Below are 19298 nucleotides of genomic sequence, written 5' to 3' on the forward strand. Positions count from 1 at the left end.
TGGGTGTTGAAGAGCGATAGATGAGTGCTGCTTTCTCCCTGGATGGTGTCAAGCTTCTTGAGTGTTATTGGAGCTGCACTCATCCAGGCAAGAGGGGAGTTCTCCACCACACTCCTGGCTTGTGCACGTAGATAATGGAAAAGCTTTGGGCATCAGGAGGTGAGTTACTCACTGTAGGATTACGAGGCTTTGACCTTGCCAAAGTATGGCTGGATGAGCTTGGTTTCTCATCAACAGTAACACCTGAATACTCCAGTCACACTCACTGTTGTCTCATAGAGTCATGGAGATGTACAGCACGGAAACAGACCCTTCCGTCCAACTCGTCCATGCCAACCGGATATCCCAAACTAATCTAGTCTCATTTGCCAGCACCCGGCCCATATCCCTCTAAACCCTTCCAATTCATATACCAATCCAGATGCCTTTTAAATGTTGTAATTGTACCAGCCTCCACCACTTCCTCTGGCAGCCCATTCCACACACGCACCACCCTCTATGTGGAAATGTTGCCCCTTAGGTCCCTTTTATATCTTTCCCCTTTCATTCTAAACCTATGCCCTCTAGTTCTGGATTCCCCCCAACCAGGGAAAAGACCTTGTCTATTTACCCTATCCATCACTCCTCAGCCTCCGACACTCCAGGGAAAACAGTCCCAGTCAATTCAGCCTATCTCACACAATAGAAAGTTATTGCCACACACTATTCATTTGCCCAATAATCTATCCTATTTCACAGTCTATCACCAGTTGTAAACATGAATCTCTTTAACCCTTTCTCTCTCTCTCTTTCTCTTTCTCTCTCTGTCAGGTAGCTGCCCTCGACTGAAGAGGACATTTACCTCGGATGTGGACAATGACAAACGCATCGATTTTGCCTGCTACACCCCAATTGTCGATTACGGTAAATGCTTCAGATTCGTGTGTGTGGAAATGTTGAGATGGAATGGGTCTGCACCTTAATTATTAGCGCTCTGCATAAAGCACTCGATTTGCCAACAGAATTGAAAGATGGACGCAAAGGTTATTAATTCAGGGGCCAGAATATTACAGGGGCCTGAATGAAGTGAGCTACGGCAATAAATCCGGGAGAATTGCACGAGTGTGACTTGCCTCCAAATCAGGACCAATTTTCCACCTAAGTTCCAGGCGTCGAGATTAGATTCTCTCGGCAGTGGGGTGAGATGCCAACGAATGAGGATTATTGCTTGCAGCCAACGTTATTGACTGCCAATCTCACCTCGCCAACATGCAGCTCGCTCTGAGACTGCCTGCCACGAGGGAGCTACACGTTGACAGTCCCTGGCATGAAAGTCAGACCCTCAGTTCACCTCTTGCTTCTCCGGATGCCCATCAGGTCACCCAATGCCAACATCTGAAGGCCCATTCCAAGGGCTGTAACCAGGGGAGTCCATAGGGACCCCTTCTGCACTGTAAAGATGCCAACCCCCGAACCCCCCCCCATTCTCCCCAGGACACTGGCATCCGGCACATGGATCGGACCAGGCCGCATCCTGGATGCTCATGGCACCCCATGACTCCGCCTCACCCTTGTACACTTTGCTCCCTCATTCAGAGAGATGCCAGGCTCACATGTCTCCTGTGCCACCCTGCTGTTGTCATTGTACCCACCTCCATTGTACCTTCCTCTGGCAGCTCGTTCCATACACGTACTACCCTCCGTGTGAAAATGTTGCCCCTCAGTTCCCTTTTAAATCTTTCCCCTCCCACCTTCAACCTATGCCGTCTAGATCTGACTCCCCCATCCCATGGTGGGGTTAAATTAGCTACCCTCCGAACTGGAGAAACTGTATCCACAGTCTGAAAAACCACCCATGACTATTTCTTGTGCCACTTCCTTACGGTCTCTGGGGTATGGATTAATCAGACCATAGATATGTCATAGAGTCATAGAGATGTACAGCATGGAAACAGACCCTTCGGTCCAACCCGTCCATGCTGACCAGATATCCCAACACAATCTAGTCCCACCTGCCAGCACCCGGCCCATATCCCTCCAAACCCTTCCTATTCATATACCCATCCAGATGCCTTTTAAATGCTATAATTGTACCAGCCTCCACCACTTCCTCTGGCAGCTCATTCCATACATGTACCACCCTCTGTGTGAAAAAGTTGTCCCTTAGGTCCCTTTTATATCCTTCCCCTCTCAACCTAAACCTATGCCGTCTAGTTCTGGACTCGCCGACCCCAGGGAAAAGACTTTGTCTATTTAACCTATCCATGCCCCTCATGATTTTATAAACCTCTATAAGGTCATCCCTCAGCCTCCCGTGCTCCAGGGAAAACAGCCCCAGTCTCCCATGGGGAATGCCTTACTGAAGTCAATATAGATCATAGCTACCGCTCTGCCCTCATCAATCTTCTTTGTTGCTTCTTCAAAAAACTCAATCAAGTTTGTGAGACATGATTTCCCATGCACAAAGCCACGCTGACTATCCCTAATCAGTCCTTGCCTTTCCAAAGACATGTACATTTTATCCCTCAGGATTCTCTCCAACAACTTGCCCACCACCAACGTCAGGCTCACTGGTCTACAGTTCCCTGGCTTGTCCTTACCACTCTTCTTAAACAGTGGCACCACATTAGCCAACCTCCAGTCTTCCGGCATCTCACCTGTGACTATCGATGATACAAATATCTCAGCAAGGGTATCAGCCTTCATTCCCATCAATTTTCCCAACACCATTTCTCTCCTAATATAAATTTACTTCAGTTCCTCCCACTCATAAACCCAGTCTCCCCATCATTTCTGGTTTGTTATTTGTGTTCACCTTTGTGAAGACTGAAGCGAAGTAAGTACTTAGTTTGTCAGCCATTTTCCTGTTCCCTGTTATAAATTCCCCTGTCTCTGACTGTAGGGGACATGCTTTAGTTTTCATCAATTGCTTTTCTTCTTACGTACCATACATAGTTGAGTTATAGTCGATATCATGTAATATTTGACCCCCCATTTTTGGCCAATTAACCTGGAATTTTCCATATGTCTCACGTAAAAGTTGACCCTAGTTTTTTGCAGATAACAGATCAATGTAACTGAGTCACCGTGCAGGGTGTCACGTCTCACTCCAGCTTTCCAGTCTGCTGATTATTCCGCTCCGCTCCAGGTCTTCCAGTCTGCCGATTGTTACTCTCCCCTCCTGGTCTTCCAGTCCGCTGGCTGTTAGTTCCACCCTGGGTTTTCAGAATTACCATAATTCTTTTTTTTTATTCACTTAGAGATCAGCTGGGCTTCTGCTAATGATAGGTATCAATTTTGACAGGCATGAGTCTCAGCCCTTCAAAAACAGTGTCCATGTAATAGTCGACCCCATAAATTTAACCTTAAAAAGTAGTCAAAAATCTTTGACTGTTACTCGAGTATGTACAATACCTAAAGAAGCTTTTACAGTCAGTTCTTATGTTTCCTGCAAGTTTACTCTCATACTCTATGTTCCCCTTCTTAATCAATCCCTTACTGACTCCTAAACTGTTCCCACTTCTCAGGCTTATCGTTTTTTTTCCTTGCCAATGTGTAGGCCCCATTTTTACATCTCATACTGTCTCTAACTTCCCTGGTAAGCCTTGGACAGGGATATAGAGCAGGTGGGAGGTGGCAGAGAGGAGACGGAGTCAGAGTGGACAAGGCTATTGACCTGCTCCATACCCGCTTGGTGTTCCTCCAAACGGCCAACACTCCACCATCCTGGGTGGCAGCCTCAAGTCGAGCTGGCAAGGTCTGGCGCCATGGCCTCCTCCTCCAGTCCTGTTTGATAAGGAGGTTCCTCCCTGCTGCCAGTACCTCTGGGTGCGCTGTACTGGCAAAGTGGGGTGCCAAATCCAGCCTGTCTGCCACTTCCAGGCTAAAGGTCATGAGCTGGACGCAGCAGGCCCAGGCAGAGAGTGTGTGCTTTTGAACATGGTACCTCTGGGTGCCAGTCCTATCCGAGATACCCGGACTGGAGCGAGATCTCCCAGCTAAGGCGAGTGTTAGGATTGAGCTATAACCTGACGATAGTGCGGGGGTGGGTAGCTAATTAGGCAGTGTCTGGGAGGAAAGAATGAGAAACCTCATTTAGGACTCCCGGGATGAGACTGCCTGTAAAAGCCCATCAGAACTGACACTCAATGAGAATAAAAGTAAGATTGAGTCCACAGTCTCGGGCAAGGTGAGCTTGATCAGCTGGTTGGTGTGCGGACTGGCTGCAGATTTATGTTATCTGTCTATCACAATCTGATTCCCCTCACTGACAGTGAGGATTGTAAGAAATACTTCGCAGTGTAAACAAACCTCATCAAAATAAATTAACTTCCCAATTTACCTTGGTGGTATGGGGGAGCGGGGGGGGCTGGTCATTAATCTGTAATTGCTTGTCACATGGGTAGCAAAATGGAAAAGGTTGACATTGTGTATATGCAGGTTATTTATACACTTATGTGGATATGCAAATTGAGATGTGTATAAAATTATGACAGATATATGCAGAATAAAATCAGAAAGATCTTTTTTTCTCTTTTACTGTATTAGTGCAGTCAGTAACCTAAGGGCACAGATTTAAATTAATAGAATTTAGAACATAGAAGAGTTACAGCACAGGAACAGGCCTCTCGGCCTACAAAGTTGTGTCGAACACGACACCAAAGTAAACTAATCCCCTCTGCCTGCCTTCGCTTAATCTTCCAACTCGGCACCGCCCTCATGATCTGTCCTACCTGTCCATCTTCCTTCCCACCTATCCACTCCACCCTCCTCCCTGATCTATCACCTTTATCCCCACCTCCGTCTACCTATCGTATTTTCAGCTACCATGCCCCCAAGCCCCACCCCTTCCCATTTATCTCTCAACCCCCCTGGACTCACAAGCCTCATTCCTGAGGAAGGGCTTTTGCCCGAAAGATAGACTCTCCTGCTCCTTGGATGCTGCCTGACTGGCTGTGCTTTTCCAGCACCTCACTCGCGACTCCCCTCATATCCCTCCATTCCTCACATATTCCTTGTTTATTTAAAAGTCCCCTTAAGTGCCCCTATTGTACCTAATTTGTGAAAGGCTGAGAGGAAATTGGGGAAGATCTTGTTTTCACCCAGAAGTTACTGCCTGTCAAAAAAAGAGACATTAGTAGAGGCAGAAACCTTCATAACATTTGACAACAGCAGCCTTGGATAAGCACTGGGATTAAGTAGATTGGACTGGCTAGGAGAGATCTCGCCCCAGCCTGGGTATCTTGGATTGGGCTGGCTGTGATAGACAGATAACATAAACCTGCAGTTAGATGGGCCAAATGGACTCCTTCCGGGTGGTAACATTCCTTTTCAGGTTTGATGACTTAAGCCTCTGTTTAAAAGAAATTTAAAGTTTGAAGTGATGCTTGATGTCTTTCAGCCTATATAGTCCAGGTGATCAACGTAAACACACAAGGAAGTTTCATCATCTACAGTGTTTCTATTACAAGGCCCGTCAAACGTTGTAAGTAAACTTAGCACATCTCCTCTCCATAGATTTCTCAATTTGGGCCCCGTAACCATCCAATACCAGTTGATGAATTATTGATCTGAGCAATTGGAATAATTGACCATTAAGTGCAGGGCGTTGAATCGAAAGCCGGAGCTTTGTCTAGTACGTCGGCCTCACACTCACCTGCTGTCTTGTTGCAAAACCTCAACTTGACTTTAATGTTGATCATAGACATCCCACTTCGAGGATGGAAGGTCAGTCGCTACCCAATGGCAGTTTTCCCCAGGGAATCCGTTCCAAGGCAATCCAGTCTCAGACATTGCAGGGTCTTCCCACCCAACGGAGCTGTGAACAAGGAGTAATTCCTGCACCCCCGCCCCCCCCAACCCAGAGGTGATATCAAATCGGCCATCTACAATTCTCCACCAACAGCGCCACTGGCAGAGGTGGCCACCATCAGTACTACAGCCCAGCTGTCAGAAGCAATTGACAATGGGTCCCTGGGGAAAAGTAATTGCAGGCGGGATAAGGGGAGGAGGGAAGAAGAGGGACACCGGGAAGGTGGAGATGGGGCCAAAAGCAAGGGTGGTTGGTTGTCTCTCTATGTTCGGAGAGGCAAGGGGAGGGAGTGGGATGCCCCAGTGGTACCTTTGCTGGGCTGTTAATCCAGAGCCCCTGGGAATATAGGTTCAAATCCTGCCACAGCCGATGGTGGAATTTGAATTCAATGAAGGAAACTAAAATCTTGAATAAAGAATATATTGATGACCATGAACCAATTGTGATAGGGAAAACCCATCTGGTTCACGAATGGAACTAAATAGCTATGCTCATCTGGTCTGGCCTACATGTGACACCACACCCACAGTGATGGGGATCACTCTTAACAGATCAACTGGACTTAGCAACAAATGGTGCCCTCAGCCTGTGAGTGAGTTTTATAAAAACAGCAAGTAGCTATTTACGGGTCTCAATTGTTCTGACATCAATTCTGGTCCCTCAACCGTCTCCTGACAAAGCATAACATCAGGGAGGCTGAAACAGCAGCAATGGTGAAAATCTCTGGGTTGGTCTAATATCTTTCATTTTTTTTAAGAAGAGTTTTGTTGTCTCATATCATTAAGCATAAATTCACTCTAGAACGAGTTTGCAAGGATTTGGCTATTCAGTTGGTTTGCTGCGCCCATCGATGCTATGTTTTTGCTTGAAGACCAAAATTATACCAGGCTTCCTTCTCGTCTTTAAATCAGCAAAGGATGAGAACATCATGGAGAATGACATCCGGCACGTACTGAAACGGAAATCATGCTCAATTGAGCTGCAGGTCAGGCAGTCCTACCTTTTGATGGGAAAGGATGGCAAGACCACGGATCTGAGCAGGAAGTAAGTACCATTAAAACCTCATTCAAGGTAAAAATGGCAGTCATACTGGGTGGCAGCCTTCTCTGTCCCTCATGGTAACTGGGAATTATCTCACAATACGGATCGTCACGTAACAACCTCACTTCAGAATTAGAGACCCCTTTTGACTGCGGCAAACAATGAGCATTGCAATTAGCATCGTGCCCTTTATCACAAGGGCGTAGGGTACAGGGGTGAAGGAACTAAAAATTGTCCATGGTTTCAGGAATACCTTGACATCAGGTGTACTACATCCAGCTTTGGTCTGCACCTTCATGGAAGGCATTTTTAGCCAAATCCCTGTTCACACGTTATAGTCATAGACTCATACAGCACGGAAACAGACCCTCTGGTCCAACTCGTCCATGCCAACTTCACCTGATCCAGTCCCATTTGCCAGTATTTGGCCCATATCCCTCTGAACCTTTCCTATTCATGTACCCATCCAGATGCCTTTTAAATGCTGTAATTGTACCCGCCTTCACCCCTTTCTCTGGCAGCTCATTCCATGCATGCACCACCCTCTGCAGGAAAAAGGTGCCCCTTAGGTCCCTTTTATATCTTTCCCCTCTCACCTCAAACCTATGGCCTTGAGTTTTAGGCTCCCCTATCCTGGGGAGAAAGGCCTTGACTATCCACCCTATCCATACCCCTCATCTTGCACATCTAAGACTTGAAACCAACCCGAGTTCAAATTAGCTGCTAAATTTTCACAATTTCTCTTCACTCAGTTATGGGATATGGGTATCATTGGCAAGGTTAGCATTTAGTGCCCGTCTCTCGTTGCCCCCTTTGAGAAGATGGTGGTGAGTTGCCTTCTTGAACTGCTGCAGTCCACCTGCTGTGGGTTGACTCACAATGCTATTAGGGAGGGAATTCCAGGATTTTGACCCAAAGGAATGGTGATATATCTCCAAGTCAGGATGGTGAGTGGCTTGGAGGGGAAATTGAAGGTGATGGTGTTCTCATGTATCTGCTGCCCTTGTCCTTCTGGGTGGAAGTGGTCGTGGGTTTGGAAGGTGCTGACTGAGAATCCTTGCTGAATTGCTGCAGTGCATCTTGTAGATAGCACACGCTGACTGTCGGTGGTGAAGGTGGTGGATGTGGTGCCAACCAAGCGGGCTGCTTTGTCCTGGATTTCTTGAGTGTTGTTGGAGCTGCACCCATCCAGGCAAGTGGGGAGTATTCCAGCACACTCCTGACTTGTGCCTTGCAGATGATGGACAGGCTTTGGGAAATCAGGAGGTGAACTAATCACCACAGTATTCCTAACCTGCTCTTGTAGCCGCTGTGTTTACATGGTGAGTCCGGCTGAGTTTCTGCCCAATGGAAAAGGCAACAGCTTTTTAATTCCAAATGTTTTGCTGAATCAGTGGAGAGATTTGAACCCGCAACCCCAGGACCTTACTCAGGGCCTCTTGATTGGTAATCCAGTGATATTACCAGTGAACACTGTGTCACGAATTGCAACACAGATGTTTCACTGGCTGTAGCTTGGCTTACAAAATACTGATTAATTGTAAGTTCTGCCTTCCCTCTTTGAAAGGCTTCATGTTGGAATATAAAATTATTGCATATTAATGCTAATACATTAATATTAATCAGAATACATTGCATATTAATTATAATACATGAATATTAATTATAACATATTAATATTAATTATAATATATTGTATATTAATTATAATACATTTTATATTAATTATAATAAATTACATATTAATTATAGTACAATAACATTAATTATAATACATTGCATAATAATTATGATACATTATTATGATACATAACATGCACTGGAAGTGTTTGAAGGTTATACTAACCTAAAATATTCTCCTTCTTCTCTCCTGCTCCTCTCCTTCCCCACCATCCCAACCCGACAGTATACAGTATATTCTTGACTCGGACTCTTGGATTGAAGCGATTCCTTCTGGTGAAAGATGCCGGGGCTCGAATTTCAGGAAAAGCTGTGAAGATCTATATAAGTTCATTGAAACTCTTGAAATCGAAGGCTGTCAAATATAATGACATCTGGACATTTTGTTGCTCATCCCTTGAGCTGCTTCCTCACTGCAAGGCGCATGCTCTGTTCGATAACCTGTCTGACTACAAAATAATCGGTCAATGGAGGAACGTTTAATCGATATACATCTCTCAATTGCTTCAACCTGTTCTTTGTCATAAACTATGAACCCGAATGTGTTTTGTGTGTTGCTTTAGTGTGCCCAGTAGGAGTGTCGGAGTTTTGCTTCAAATACTGAAAAGCATTTTAAAGGGGAATTGCACCTTGCTGGGCCCATTTGCACATCCTGCCATGTGGAACCGAGCCGATCTGCCGTCACTTACGGCGATCATTCTGTCCACAGTGCCCAGTGAACATCCCCAATCCCATCCTCGGAAACAGACACTGCTTCTCCCGGTCCAGAATTGGGCCTCTTCCAGGTCTGGAGACTGACCTCCTGAGCTGCAGCTGGATGAAAGCCAGGCCAAGGGGATAGCTTCTCTAGAGAGCTGGCATCAGCACGACGGGCCTAATGGCCTCCTCAATTTAAAATACGGAACACAGGGTGCTCCAGCTCCAGCTGGGTAAAAGCCAGACCAAAAGGGGATAGTTCCACCACAGAGCTGGCATCAGCGCGACGGGCCTAATGGCCTCCTGTCCTCCTCAATTTAAAATGCCAAACAGAGGGTGCTGCATCTGTGTTGGCACCTCCTTCTTTACTCAGAGAGCAGTAAGGGCGTGGAATGCCCTGCCTGCAACGTAGGGGATTCGCCAACATTGAACAGTTCAACCCCAGGGCATCAATGTGGACTTCACCAGTTTCCACATTTCCCCACCCCCCTGACCTATCACCTTCATCCCCTCCCCCGTTCACCCATTGTACTCTATGCTACTTTTTCCCCTCTCATTTATCTCTCCACACTGGAGTCTCCCTGCCTCCATTCCTGATGAAGGGCTTTTGCCTGAAACATCGATTTTCCTGCTCCTCGGATGCTGCCTGACCTGCTGTGCTTTTCCAGCACCACTCTGATCTAAACTCTGGTTTCCCACATCTGCAGTCCTCACTTTTGCCTCGCCAACATTGAGGACATTTCAATGGCCATTGGAGAAACATATGGATGAGGATGGAATAGTGTAGGTTAGATGGGCTTCAAATTGGTTTCACAGGTTGGCGCAACATCAAGGGCCGAAGGGCCTGTACTGCGCTGGAGTGTTCTATGTCCTGCACACTTTGGAGATCAGCCAAAGGAAGACCAGCTGGCTTCTCCTGCGCTGCAACAGGTTTCCTCAATGGACCCAGGGTGGGCCTGAGGAAGTAAGGCGAAGGGTGCAACTCCCCTGGTTTGAGCCCCTTCTGTTGCACTTGGTCACTGCTGGGTTTCCCAGCGCGGGGATGCAGCCTATGGGAACGTGCCCACAAAAACCCCACGTGGGCTGGCTTCAATTTTTTTTATCACCTGGAAGTGAATCGTTCCCTACCACCTATTTTATGCAGCGTATGAATCACGGTTGCATTTGGTGGTTCGGTGGGAGAATTCTTGTCCCTCACACGGGAAGCCCGGTTTCGATTCCTGGCCAACGTATGCTCGCCCTAGCCTTCAGTGGTTAGTACCGCTGCCTCGCAGCACCATGGAACTGGGTTCGATTCCACCCTTGGGTGACTGTCCATGTGGCATTGGCACACTCTCCCCGTGTCTGCGTGGGTTTCCTCCGGGTGCTCTGGTTTCCTCCCACAGTCCAAAGATGTGCAGGTCAGGGTGGATTGGCCATGCTAAATTTCCCCATAGTGTGCAGGCTAGATGGGTTGGCCGTGAGAAATGCGGGGTGACGAGGATGGGGTGAGGCTGAGTGGGATGGTCTTCAGAGGGTCAGTGTGGACTTGATGGGTCAAATGGCCTGCTTCTGCATTGTAGGGATTCTATGACTAGAAGCTGAAATTCAGTTACATACAAGTCACCAGTGTACCAGACCAGGGAGTGAGGTTGTCAAATTGGGTTTTAACAGCAGGGGGCAGTATGACAGCAAGGTCCTCAGGACTGTTATAATGGGGGTGACATTGTTAAAAGAGTGGTAAAGAAGTCTCTGAAAATGTAAGTTCAGATGAGGCTTAATGATTCGAGGATGAGATAACATTAGGGGGAGTGGGTCAGAGAAAGGATGGCTTAGGGAAGTGAGTCAGGGACACTGTATCCCAACACGTGTCTGTGATACTGAACCCCGGGAGGATCCAGTGACACTGCACTCAGCACAGGGCAGTGCTCGTGTACTCCTGCATGAGTTCGTCACTTTGGACCACAGCACTGGTCAGTAAAGCTGTAACCCAGCAGGTGTTGGTGTTAGAGACAGACTACAATTAAACTATGGGCAAGATTAGACTAGTGCTGAAAAAGCACAGCAGGTCAGGCAGCATCCAAGGGGCAGAAAAATCGACATTTCAGGCAAAAAACCAGGAGCCTCGGATGCTGCCTGACTTGCTGTGCTTTTCCAGCACCACACTAATCTTGGCTATAGTATCTGCAGTACTCACTTTCGCCTACAATTAAACTATACCCCAGTGGGTTTCAGCAATACCCAAACCCTGCAGTCGAACGTACTGACACTGATTAAATTTTGTCTCTTTCATTTCCGACCTCGTTCAGATATTGATGCCGAAAAGCTTCATTAACTGTGGTTTTTTAGACCTGATGTGGAGGAGCCGGTGTTGGACTGGAGTGGACAAAGTTAAAAATCACACAACGCCAGGTTACAGTCCAACAGGTTTGTTTGGCAGCACTAGCTTTCGGAGCGCCGCTCCGAACACAATCACCTGATGAAGGAGCGGCGCTCCGAAAGCTAGTGCTTCCAAATAAACCTGTTGGACTGAACCCTGGTGTTGTGTGATTTTTAACTTTGTCCACCCCAGTCCAACACCGGCATCTCCGAATCATGTACAAGAGGTGGCAGTGATACACCGAATTGAGGATACCATGATCGACTTGCTAAAATCTCCTTGGTGACTCAAAGCATCGCACCTTCAATTTTAGTCATCAACCGTGGGGTTTTTAAAAAAATTTTGTTTGTTTATATTCTCAAGTATGTGGTTCTCAGGGAGTGAATGCACAGCCTTATTTTAAGTCCTGCAATGATCTCAGCTGACGGTCAAGTCAGAGTCCAGAATGCAACCTGGCTTGAGAGGTCATGTGATTTATTTTTTTATTTGTTAGTTAGCATTGTGGTCCGTCCCTGAAACATTTCCTCCTGAGGCTGCGGAGATGCTGCAAACAGTAATACAAAGGTTTACGGTGTAGAAGGAAGACAGCAAAGTAACAAGGCTTTATTGCTCAGAGGCTTGAGTGGAGGGATTGGGACATCCTGTTGAGGTTGTACAGGCCATCGGTGAGGCCTGTTCTGGAGGGGTGTGTTCATTTCTGGTCGCCCTGTTAGAGGAAGGATATCATTAAACTGGAGAGGGTTCAGAAATTTACCAGGATGTTGCCAGGAATGCAGTCTTTGAGTTATGTGGAGAGGCTGGATAGGCTGGGACATTGCTCACTGGAGTGTCGGAGGCTGAGGGGTGACCTTATATAAGCTTAGGAAATCATGAGGAATATGGATAGAGTTAACGGTAGGTGTTTTTTTTTCGTAGGATGTGGGGTGTCAAGACTAGATGAGAGGAGAGCGATTTTAAAAAGATGTGAGGGGCATTTTCTTTAAGCAGAGGGTGGTTCACGTGTGGAATGAACTGAGAGACAAAGAGTCATAGAGATGTACAGCACGGAAACAGACCCTTCGGTCCAACCCGTCCATGACGACGAGATATCCCAACCCAATCTAGTCCCACCTGCCAGCACTTGGCCCATATCCCCCCCAAGCCCTTCCTATTTATATACCCATCCTTTTAAATGCTACAATTGGACCAGCTTCCACCACTTTCTCTGGCAGCTCATTCCACACATGTACCACCCTCTGCGTGGAAAAGTTGCCCCTTAGGTCTCTTTTAAATCTTTCCTCTCTCACCCTAAACCTATGCCCCCTAATTCTGGATTCCCCCACCCCAGGGAAAAGACCTTGTCTATTTACCCTTACTCAATACTCTCACCAGTAAAGGAAAGCATACCAAACGCCTTCCTATCTACCTGCGACTCCACTTTCAAAGATCTATGAACCCACACTCCAACGTCTCTTTGTTCAGCAACACTCCCTAGGACCTTACCATTAAGTGTATAAGTCCTGCTAAGATTTGCTTTCCCAAAATGCAGCATCTCGTATTTATTTGAATTAACCTCCATCTGCCACTTCTCAGCCCATTGGCTCATCTGATCCAGATCCCGTTGTAATCCGAGATAACCCTCTTTGCTGTCCACTACACCTCCAATTTTGGTGTCATCTGCAAACTTACCTCTTATGCTTGCAACAAAATTATTTACATAAATTACAAAAAGTAGTGGACCCAGCACCAATCCTTGTGGCACTCCACTGGTCACAGGCCTCCAGTCTGAAAAACAACCCTCCACCATCACCCTCTGTCTTCTACCTTTGAGCCAGTTCTGTATCCAAATGGCTAGTTCTCCCTGTATTCCATGAGATCTAACCTTGCTAATCAGTCTCCCATGGGGAACCTTGTCGAAAGCTTTACTGAAGTCCATATAGATCATGTCTACTGCTTTGCTCTTATCAATCCTCTTTGTTACTTCTTCAAAAAACTCAATCAAATTTGTGAAACATGATTTCCCTCGCAAAAGACTTGCTGACTATCCCTAATCAGTCCTTGCCTTTCCAAATACATGTACATCCTGTCCCTTAGGATTCCCTCCAACAACTTGCCCACCACTGAGGTCAGGCTCACTGGGCTATAGTTCCCTGGCTTGTCCTTACCACCTTTTTAAAATTGTGGCACCATGTTAGCTCTAGTCTTCCCGCACCTCACCTGTGACTATCGATGATACAAATATCTCAGCAAGAGGCCCAGCAATCACTTCCCTAGCTTCCCACAGAGTTCTAAGCTACACCTGATCAGGTCCTGGGGATTTATCACTTTTATGCATATCAAGACATCCAGCACTTCCTCCTCTGTAATACAGACATTTTTCAAGATGTCACCATCTATTTCCCTACAGTCTATATCTTCCATATCCTTTTCCACAGTAAATACTGATGCAAAATACTCGTTTAGTATCTCCCCCATCTCCTACGGCTCCACACAAAGGCCGCCTTGCTGAACTTTGAGGGGCCATATTCTCTCCCTCGTTATCCTTTTGTCCTTAATGTATTTGCAAAACCCTTTAGATTCTCCTTAATTCTATTTGCCAAAGCTATCTCATGTCCCTTTTTTGCCCTCCTGATTTCCCTCTTAAGTATACTTCTACTTCCTTTATACTCTTCTAAGGATTCACTCGAGCTTTCTGCATCCTCTCTGAGACATCCTTGATCCTGGCACCAGGGAGGCAACATACCATTCTGTTTTTTTTTGCTGCTGGCCACAGAAACGTCTGACTGACTGAGGAAGTGGTGAATGTGGGCACAGTTACAATGGTTAAAAGACATCTAGCTAAGTACATGAGCAAGAAACGTTTGGAGGGATATGGGCCAGGAGTAGGCAGGTGGGACTAGTTTAGTTTAGGACTATGTTTGACACGTACTGGTTGGACCGACGCCTGTGTTTCTGTGCTGTATGACTCTGTGACTATGGACTGTATGTTACAGTTAGAAGATCTTCACAAAACCATGAACATGAATTTTCAACCTGTTTCTTAGCACTCAAGTCCAGAGAAATTATACTCTTCTCTCAACCCTTTAACTTTCCAATTAACTGGCTCCTTTCAGTTGTTGTTTCTTGAATTGTAGAGACAACTTTATAATTCCTTTCAGAGTCTGATAGCATGAATGTTTTACAGATATAATGATCTACTTTTTATCAAATCTTATCAAATCCAACAGCCTGAATATTTCTGTCCCAGACTCTCCAGTGTTGGAAACTTCTCAAATCAGGGAACATGTTGCTGCTGGTTTCCTCTTAAATGAATGGAGCTGGAATCTGCTTTCGAAAGTCTAAAACTTGTTGAGTCAAGGTTAGTGTGGTGCTGGAAAAGCACAGCAGGTCAGGCAACATCCAAGGAGTAGGAAAATCGATGTTTCGGGCAAATGGCCTTCTTCAGGACTCTGATGAAGGGCCTTTGCCTGGAACATTGATTCTCCTGCTCCTTGGATGCTGCCTGACCTGCTGTGCTTTCCCAGCACCACACTAACCTTGACTCTAATCTCCAGCATCTGCAGTGCCCACCTCTGCCTAAAACTTGCCGACCCCAACTTCTGGTACATTCTGATGAAAGCTTTCACATCTCCTAAACTGAACTTGAAAAGAAAAGAAAACTAACGATTCAATGTCTTTACACTGCTGGTCACAAACCCGAAGGTATAACCATCTGATTCCATTAACACTCCAGGGCTCTTCCATCTCTTGACAGCAGACACTCTTTCAGAAGGAATTTCCAGCCTTTTTTAAATTAAAAAGTTCTTTCATGGCACTAACCCACATTTATATGCAAAAAAGTCAAATTCTAAAAGTTCACTGCAGCTCATCGACAGTGTCATTGCCCTTGGGACCAACCATTCCAACAGATAATTGGACGTCTGGTAACAGGGGTTGTTTGTGAGATTCAAAACCCTTTGCACTCATAAACCTGATCCTCACCACCAACGCTTGGAATGCCCATGTAATCTTTGTTCATTGTTCTATGGGAAATAGTTTTTAGGGCAATGAAGCTGGGTCAAGTGAAGTATGAATCATAGAACCCCTACTTCAGCTCAACAAGTCCACACTGATCCGGACCAAATGGGCCAATGGGCTGAGGAGTGGCAGATGGAGTTTAATTCAGACAAATGTGAGGTGCTGCACTTTGGGAAAGCAAATCTTAGCAGGACTTATACACTTAATGGTAAGGTCTTAGGGAGTGTTGCTGAACAAAGAGACCTTGGAGTGCAGCTTCATAGCTCCTCGAAAGTGGAGTCAGGTAGATAGGATAGTGAAGAAGGCGTTTGGTATGCTTTCCTTTATTGGTCAGAGTATTGAGTACAGGAGTTGGGAGGTCATGTTGCGGCTGTACAGGACATTGGTTTGGCCACTGTTGGAATATTTCACGCAATTCTGGTCTATTGCCTATCAGAAGGATGTTTTGAAACCTGAAAGGGTTCAGAAAAGATTGACAAGGATGTCGCCAGAGTTGGAGGATTTAGATTAGATTACCTACCTACAGTGGTAATCAGGCCCTTCAGCCCAGCAAATCCACACAGACCCACCAAAGAATAACCCACCCAGACCCATTTCCCTCTGACTAATGCTCCTAACACTACAGGCAGTTTAGCATGGCCAATTCACCTGACCTGCACATCTTTGGACTGTGGGAGGAAACCGGAGGAAACACACACAGACACGGGGAGAATGTGCAAACTCCACACGGACAGTCGCCCGAGGCTGGGACCCTGGTGCTGTGAGGTAGCAGTGCTAACCACTGAGCCACCATGACGCTTTTTAAGCTATATCTGAGCTACAGGGAGAGCCTGAACAGGCTGGGGCTGTTTTCCCTGGAGCGTTGGAGGCTGAGGGGTGACCTTCCAGAGGTTTAAAAATCATGAGAGCCATGGATAGGGTAAATAGACAAGGTCCTTTCCCTGGGGTGGGAGAGTCCAGAATGAGAGAGCATAGGTTTAGGGTGAGAGGGGAAAGATATAAAAGAGACCTAAGGGACAATTTTTTCACACAGAGCATGGTACGTGTATGGAATGAGTTGCCAAAGGATGTGGTGGAGGCTAGTACAATTGCAACATTTAAAAGGCATCTGGATGGGTATATGAATAGGAAGGGTTTGGAGGGATATGGGCTGCGTTGGGATATCTGATTGGCATGGACGTGTTGGACCGAAAGGTCTGTTTCCATGCTGTACATCTCTATGAAGAGTAACCCACCAAGACACATTCTCCTACATTTACTCCTGACTAATGCACCTAATGTACACATCATTGCCATGACACCCGCACATTCTCCCACGCAGACACGGGGAGAATGTGCAAACTCCACACAGGCAGTAGCCCGAGGCTGGAATCAAACCCGGGTTCCTGGCACTGCAAGGCAGCAGTGCTAACCACTGAGCCACCATGCCACTTCTGATGCTTTCTTTTAAATAAAAGTGATCACAATATCACCAGGTTTGGAGCAGCCGTGTAAAAGATCAAGTGCAATGAGCTGAATAATATTTTCCTGCGGCAAATTTCAATTCGTTGTGGAATTGGAATCAAACCTGGATAGAGAAGAGTGTGATTGAACAAATCAAGACCTTCAGCAAAGAATTCTTTACAAAAAAAGTGGACACATTCTCATGCGGGGAGAGAAAGTGCACCTAAAGCTGCAGCCCCCTGGATGGTTAAAAATATAAATGAGTTAAAATGTGATCAAAGCTTAGGGGCTTCAGGAAACTGTAAGGTTTATAATAAGGTAGAGAACCATGCTGAATATACAAAGTACAGAAGAGATTTTTAAAAAGCAAATATGGAGAGAGTATGAAGACGGTTAGAAATTAACTCAATGAGCAAAAGAGCAGTCAAAGGAAAATTGGAAACCAGTCAGGGAAGAAAAAGAGGTCCATCTGTAGAGAAAGGGGACAAGGATGAAGTACTGAAGCACCCGGCCTATCTTGAACGTAAAGTAGGACACAGTTGTATTACTGGGTCGGATGGAAACAGATAAAGGAGATATATAAAATATTGACAGTGTTCAAAGTAGAAACGTCCCCTTTTGTGGGACTTGACTCCTTTTGGAAAATTGGAAGATTGTGCTCAGAGCCATCACAAGTTCTACTCTTGACTCCTTTTTGGAAGTTAAGAGTGGAAACTGTGATGGCCCTGAACACAATCTTCCAATCACCATTGTGTTTGAGTAGTGTCAGTCAGCTGGAGGATTGCAAAACTTATATGGGCGTGTTCAAAAAACACAGAGAATGATTCACGCCAGGAAGCTTAAAGTCAGTATTGGCGACTTTTAAAGGCAATAATCCAGGACACAACTAATGGGTAAAATACTGGCTAACAAACTCACATCAGCAAGTAATTAATCAAGGTAAATCCCTGTTAACGATCTTGCCCCAAGTTTTTTGATGAAGTAACTGAGAGGCTGAATCAAGATTGTTGACTGTTGACATTGTGCATACAGACGTTTGAAAGCAGTTGATGAAGTGTTGCTTAACAGGAGCTTTGTAGGTAAAACTGAAGCCCAGGGGGCAACGACAGTCTGGGTACGAATGTGGCAAAGGGGCAGAAAGCAAAGCTATTGGTGAATGGTCATTTTTCGGACTGAAGGAAGGCAAAGCGTTCTAGTTCACCGGCAGTCAATCACTTGGCCATTGTGGTCCGTACAAATGATAGGGACTTGGGTGCACAGACCATTATAGTTTTGTGGGATATAGGTAAAGTAGTGTTACTTTTGCAATTATAATTACTGATGCAAGGTAAATGAACTCACACCAGTGTGTAATTGTTTCAACTAAGAGCTGAGTCAACTAGAATGCAAACTATGTGGAGGAAATACATAATTGTTTTTGTATTGTTCTGTATCAGAATTTATAGTTGCCGAAATAACATTAATTCATTTATATCCCACAAGCCAGATATGCTTGTACAAGCAGTAGTTATAAGCATCTGTTTCCCACTTTTACAGAAACACAGGAACAAACCCCAATTAGAAGGTCATAAGGATCAGTATGGTTGGGGAAAGCACAGACGGAGGGAGTAGATAATACCTAACAATGAGCCACAGCAGGATGTCGTCAAATGACCTTGTGAGGCCAAAAATAAGCATTTTGTCACAGATAAGGCCGGATAAGACAAGAGATAAACAGGAGTAATGGGTGCCGGTCTTAGAGAAGTGGAAGATGTAAACAGGGGAGGAGCAATGGGATAAAAAAAAGGAACCAAATTACATAAATATCGTGTATTCGTTGAATTCGGTGTGTGTGTGTGTCCCTACCTTGTAGACAGTGGACATCGCACCCTCTTGCAAGGGTAAAATAAATGACACTACTGATTCAGATCTTGTCTCGGACTGAAATTATTGAAGTGAGTGAGCTTTGTTTCCCACAGTTTGTAGAGCCGATATAGATTTCGAATATCCTCCTTATCTGATGGTGGCACCTTCAAAGATTTGCATGCACCAGATCACCAGGTGTACCACCTTTAAAACTGTACTATACATTTAATACCGTCCTTGCTCACAAAATCCAAACAAAATCATCCACTGTGAACTTGGCTGCAATGCATTGTATCTGGCAACTCTCTGTCCATTTCATCAGTCTGTGCGGGTCCTCTTGAATTTCCCCTCATTGTTCTCTACACTCTATGAGTTGAATCTCATCTACAAACAATGATGGTCTGTGCACCCAAGTCCCTATCATTCGTACGGATCACAATGGCCAAG

General features: G+C 45.7%; 1 protein-coding gene across 1 annotated transcript in view; it reads left to right on the plus strand.

The window, feature by feature from the left end:
- LOC122541251 (complement C4-B-like) overlaps window positions 1–9053 on the plus strand; it is a 125212-nt gene extending 116159 nt beyond the window's left edge. The window contains exons 36-39 of the mRNA XM_043677868.1: window positions 811–903; window positions 5381–5464; window positions 6703–6835; window positions 8739–9053. Of these exons, the coding sequence (XP_043533803.1) occupies window positions 811–903; window positions 5381–5464; window positions 6703–6835; window positions 8739–8880 (452 nt within the window). The 3' untranslated portion in view covers window positions 8881–9053. The remainder of the gene's footprint in view (window positions 1–810; window positions 904–5380; window positions 5465–6702; window positions 6836–8738) is intronic.
- The last annotated feature ends 10245 nt before the right edge of the window (window positions 9054–19298 follow it).

The sequence above is a fragment of the Chiloscyllium plagiosum genome, chromosome 37 (genome assembly GCF_004010195.1).
Source record: "Chiloscyllium plagiosum isolate BGI_BamShark_2017 chromosome 37, ASM401019v2, whole genome shotgun sequence".
NCBI lineage: Eukaryota > Metazoa > Chordata > Chondrichthyes > Orectolobiformes > Hemiscylliidae > Chiloscyllium > Chiloscyllium plagiosum.